The 5437-nt window shown below is 43.1% G+C and overlaps 1 protein-coding gene and 1 long non-coding RNA gene across 2 annotated transcripts; one reads left to right on the top strand and one right to left on the bottom strand.

Annotated features, from left to right (window-relative positions):
- Window positions 1-1677: 1677 nt before the first annotated feature.
- LOC112818031 (histone H3.1) lies at window positions 1678-3990 on the top strand. The gene is made up of 2 exons (XM_073890746.1): window positions 1678-2191; window positions 2308-3990. The coding sequence occupies exon 1, from the start codon at window positions 1703-1705 to the stop codon at window positions 2111-2113; it is 411 nt and encodes a 136-aa protein (XP_073746847.1). The 5' UTR covers window positions 1678-1702; the 3' UTR covers window positions 2114-2191; window positions 2308-3990.
- Window positions 3991-4800: 810 nt separating this feature from the next.
- On the bottom strand, window positions 4801-5431 carry LOC141372236 (uncharacterized). Its single transcript, XR_012377514.1, has 2 exons — window positions 5332-5431; window positions 4801-5228 (listed from the first exon to the last, which is right to left on the bottom strand). It is a non-coding gene; the product is annotated as an uncharacterized lncRNA (long non-coding RNA).
- Between the last annotated feature and the right edge of the window lie 6 nt (window positions 5432-5437).

Below are 5437 nucleotides of genomic sequence, written 5' to 3'. Positions count from 1 at the left end.
GTCCTGCCCAACATCCAGGCCGTGCTGCTGCCCAAGAAGACCGAGAGTCACCACAAGGCCAAGGGCAAGTAGAATCGCGATTCAACTTGCCACACAAGTCTCCCAAACCAAAGGCTCTTTTAAGAGCCATCTACGACTTTCTGTGAAGAACTGAACACTTTGAGAAACCTTCACTTTACAGCAGTTTATATCAGCTTCACAACTTGAGTTAAGGGAGGACAATTTGATCAGTTAGGTTCTGCAAAGCCTGCAATTTTTAAAAAATCCCATGCCTTCGTGGGAATATCCTAAACCCTGGGTTGCATTCATCGGCACTTGGTAAATACATAATGTAGGGTCTCCTTCACACTTAATTACGGACGTTCCTAACCTCCCATTTTAAGCCTCATAAAGGCATAAATTCTGGCGGTGGAGTTGAGGCAAAGGCAGCAGTTTCAAAACCTTGTTTCTTGGCTCTTGGTAATTAAAAACATCCTGAAGTTAAAGGGATCAACCCAAGCCTCCATACCAATCCAAAGCTGTTTTCAGAGCTTTTAGAATTCTGGGACACACCTAATCTGGTCTTTTCCACATTGCTAAATTGACATTTTCAATCAGCCTCTTTTTGAAAAATTAGGTAGCTGATTGGCTTTTTTAAATGCCTTTTTAAAATTGTGACTTAAAGGTCTTGGTTCACGAATGAAATTAGATTCTAGAATTGCCTGCCTTGGTGACTTCTAGCTCACTAGGCATCAAGATGCATCATGCCATGCAGTGAACCTATCCTATGGTTTTGCCAGTTGCTAACTTAGAACTACTTGATGTATGCAAAGAGGTGGCTTAGTGGCTTAGTTTATCCCCATGCAGCTTACTGGTGGGGGGTGGGGGATTAGATTCTTTAAGACAAAGGAATTATGAGTAATTATGTTAAATTACAGACATACAGTGCTTCATGCCCATCGCAGAGCCAGCCGGTCCACCCCCAAATTGAAAAAGACAATAGGTTTCTGTTATAATTTTGAATTTCCAGGATAGAAAAATGAAGCATACTGTAATGGGATTGTCTTACCACATTATCTGAAAATGAAGTTCATGTAAGGATGTGTTTCTTTGTGAAATTCCTTGCCTTGGATTGTTCACATGCAAATTATATTTTTCTAGCTGAAAAATAAAAACAAATCTTAAATTTAAGTATTCAAAGAATAAGAAATTGAGAGGAAAGGGTATAGAGTTGAGCTGTCCTGTGGTAATCACTAGCCAATTGTGCCGGTAATCACTGGGCATGTGGCTAGTCTGACTTCAGTGCAGAATCTATAAAATACACTGTATTCCGCAGGGTTCGTACAAAATAAAAAAGAATGTAAAATATATAACAATTGCTGACTATGTGTCGAAATGAATATTTTGGATATATTCGGTTAAACATTTAAAATAATTTTTCCTGGTTTTACCTTGTTCTAATGTGGATCCTAGAAGAATTACCATTTCTTATGTAGCTTGCATTTATTTCTACTGCAAATCGCCAGTAGAAAGCAGACAGAAAACATATATGAAGGTCAGGGGCAAGTCATAGGGGGTTTGGGGCAAAACAAAAAGTTCGAGTCCTTAACCAATCCGGTTCCCGGGTGTGTAGACTGGTCCCCTTTTGTCCAATCAGCTCCTGGCTCTCACTATAAATACTCTGACCAGCTTCTGCTTCTAACTGGCGTTGGGCGTTCAAGCGATGGCTCGCACGAAGCAGACGGCCCGCAAGTCGACCGGCGGCAAGGCCCCGCGCAAGCAGCTGGCCACCAAGGCGGCCCGCAAGAGCGCGCCGGCCACCGGCGGCGTCAAGAAGCCGCACCGCTACCGGCCCGGCACGGTGGCCCTGCGCGAGATCCGGCGCTACCAGAAGTCCACCGAGCTGCTGATCCGCAAGCTGCCGTTCCAGCGGCTGGTGCGCGAGATCGCGCAGGACTTCAAGACCGACCTGCGCTTCCAGAGCTCGGCCGTGATGGCCCTGCAGGAGGCGTGCGAGGCCTACCTGGTGGGGCTCTTCGAGGACACCAACCTGTGCGCCATCCACGCCAAGCGCGTCACCATCATGCCCAAGGACATCCAGCTGGCGCGCCGCATCCGCGGGGAGAGGGCCTGAGCCACACGGTCTGCCCACGCCTTCACAAAGGCTCTTTTCAGAGCCACCCACATGCACGCTGAAAAGGCCTGTTTCCCTGTAATCTGTAGTGCGGTTTCACCTGCCAGATAGGCCCCATTTCCGGGCATTTTACAATTTTCTTTCTGGAAGTGTCTACTGAAGTTCCTTAAGTGCATTTTCCTTTACCTTGACAGGTTTGCACTCTGGCTTATACTTCCCCTACTTGATCTGTTCGGCTCTGGTGTGCGTCTCAGAACGGCACACAACTTCGTTTAAGCATACAGGAAGACTACCTGGAAATTGCATCGTTTCCTTTCTACTTTGTGAAGCTGATGGAAAGAAATTTCTAAGTTGCATGGTACTTTAGAAATTGTGTAGTAAGATCACAACTGCTAACTGTTAAGCCATCAACCATGATCCTGCTATTTGCCTTCCTGTAAGTGACTTCATCGTAAGTAGGACCTGTGATCTCCACAGCTGGAATTTAGGATGGTGCCAATATTTTACCAGTTAGAAATGTCCTAATACCTTCCAGGAAAAGAAAGTATTCTGTGTCCTGTCAGTAATCTGCCTTCCCCTGGAAGGAAATGTAGATGTGAACCCTCCCTCACAAATCACTCCCCAACACACACTTGAGGCCATGGTGATCCACTCTAAGGCCAAATTCTAACCAGAATGGTATTCTTGAGTGTTAAGCAGTGCCTTCCTTTCATATGGGCTGGGAAACAAAGCACCCACAGAAGTCCCTGTCCCCACTGATCAATACTCTTGCTGCCTGGGCAGAGCCCCCTCTCCTGGAGATAAAGCATGAAATTGAATTCTCCAAATTAGTCTTTTGGTTCTGATTATATGAAGATTTATTCAGGAGCAGCAAGTGGTTCTAGTTAAATGTGGACATTTTTATTTTATTTTTTAAAAAGGATTTTATTTACTTATTTGAAAGAATGAGAGAGAGCACGAGAGGGAAGAGGGTCAGAGGGAGAAGCAGACTCCCTGCTGAGCAGGGAGCCCGATGCGGGACTCGATCCCGGGACTCCAGGATCATGACCTGAGCCGAAGGCAGTCGCTCAACCAACTGAGCCACCCAGACGCCCTAAATGTGGACATTTTTAGTTCTGTGGACACGGATACTCCATGCTTTTCAAAACACTCCATGTGCTAAACTGGTCATCTTGTGGCCTTCTACCTAAGCTCTTTCTGGGCTTTCAAGGTTCTCTCATCACCCTGTACTAGAACTTGAGTTTTGCTATAGGAATGGCACACAAAAACAAATAGTGACACCGGATCATTTTGGCTCGTGCTAATGTGGATGGTGGGGCCATTTATTAAGAAGGCCCCTGGAGGAGTAGTGATGGTGTTGACCAGTTGGATAGGCATTTCGAGTTTCCTGGAGATCTACAAGAATGAGTATGCACGTCTGAGCTCAGGAGGTAAGTCTGGGATGGACATAAAGATTTAGGAGTCATTAGTATATAAAGTAGTATTTTAAACCAATGGCGTGGCCTGCAGATCTGCTCTGGCTCCATCCTGTCTGCTTTATTGCCAGTATCAAACTTCATGTCATTTGCCTGAACATAACACAAGCCATGAGTCTAATGATGTTCATTCTCTGCGGAGATCCCCATACTTTCCTCTAATTCCCAATTTCCTTTAACCTTTAGATCAGATGTTCCTTCTCACAGACCTTACTCCTCTATGCCCTCCTAATTTCCTGTACTTACGTCTCTTGCTATATTGTGTTTTAATTATTTGCTTTTGTGTGATTCTTCCCATTAGATTGCATTTCTTTTGGATAAGCAGTGTTTTATTGGTGTGTCCTTAATGCACTGTACCTGAATATGAAATAAGTATTTATGGAAAGTTTAAGTACATTAAAATTCAATAAAAGAGGAAACAGAAGAAATAGTCTTTGTGTCTCCGTTTCTTGAGATGGCAAAACTAGTAAGTGGAATAAACATTCCAATCCTTTCTGAGGCCTAGAGTGGAGAGATTTGCTTTGCCTTATATAGGAACATGGACTACATACCAGGATCTTTGATCTCACTATTCTCAAAACAGCCTTTGGCTTTTCAGAAGTCTTTTTTTTTTTTTTTCAAACTGGGGGTCTCCATCATCAAAACTTGGAATCAAGTTAATAGCACTATCAGCCTTGGCATCACCAAGCTTGTACTGCTGTATTGAAGATCTCATTTGGCAGTGTGGTAATGTATGTGCTGTCAGGTAGTAATATGGATAATTAGAATACTCTAAATTGTACTTGAGTACTTTTGGTAAGCATCATGAAAAAAATTCTTTAAAGGCAAGTGTTTTAAGATACAAGATTTCCTACCTTCCTGACACCCCCACTGGGTTTCTGTGTGCCATTTATGGAAACCACTCCTGCATCCCCCGCAAGGTTGCTTTGATTTGATAGTAAACTTTGTCACCCATAAACCACCCCCAACTAATTTGCAGATATGGACTTAGATGTAATCATCTTGAGTTAATTTATTGTTTTTGTATATTCAATATAAATGACTGAAATAATAGTCTATTTAGTTCACAAATGTCAACCTGTTGGCAATGTATCCTAGATACTATAGGGAAGGTAAACAATTTTTTCTTCTACCCTTCTGGTTTAAGGAATAAATTGACATGGGTACCCTTCTACCCTACCTGGTTTAAGGAATAAATTGACATGGGACAGATTTAACAGGAGGAAAAGCACATTTTATTACATGCAGAGGCCCACTGAAATTTTCAACCCCAAAGAAATGACCAAGGAGGTAGTTTTTATACTTTATAGACAAATGTGTGAGGACTTGACAAGATAAAAAAGATACTTGAGCCTGAATTAGGAAATAGAAGCAAAATCTGAGCTCAGATTAGTAAAATGTTAAGGTTTGTTTCTACAACTCCTCAACCTTTACGGTCCACTTAACTCTGGCGACAAAAACTTTTCTTTTTAGTATAGGGAGGGCATTTTTCACGTAGGTTTAATTCCTGCTTTTGCGTTAAACACGAAGGTCCAAGTGCTTAGTATCTGGCTGCTTCCCAAGTAGCCTCAATTCACAATAATCATTGTGTTAACTTCCTAGTGCAGGAGCAGCCTGTCCTCGGCCACTAAAAACCAATTCTGAAATGTGGACAAGGATTAAGGATTAGCTAGGACTAAAGCCTAAGTGGAAACAGGCGTCCCAAATCAACACCTGGTAGTACCATAAAATGACAAGTGTCACCTTTTTAGGACCATGGAAGTGGCTCTGAAAAGAGCCTTTTGTTGTTTCTAACTTCCTCACTTGGCCTTGTGGTGGCCCTCGGTCTTCTTGGGCAGCAGCACGGCCT

The sequence above is a fragment of the Callorhinus ursinus genome, unplaced genomic scaffold (genome assembly GCF_003265705.2).
Source record: "Callorhinus ursinus isolate GAN/ISIS: 27379988/994484 unplaced genomic scaffold, GSC_fseal_2.0 scaffold3440, whole genome shotgun sequence".
NCBI lineage: Eukaryota > Metazoa > Chordata > Mammalia > Carnivora > Otariidae > Callorhinus > Callorhinus ursinus.
This window is presented reverse-complemented; position numbering and strand designations above follow the sequence as displayed.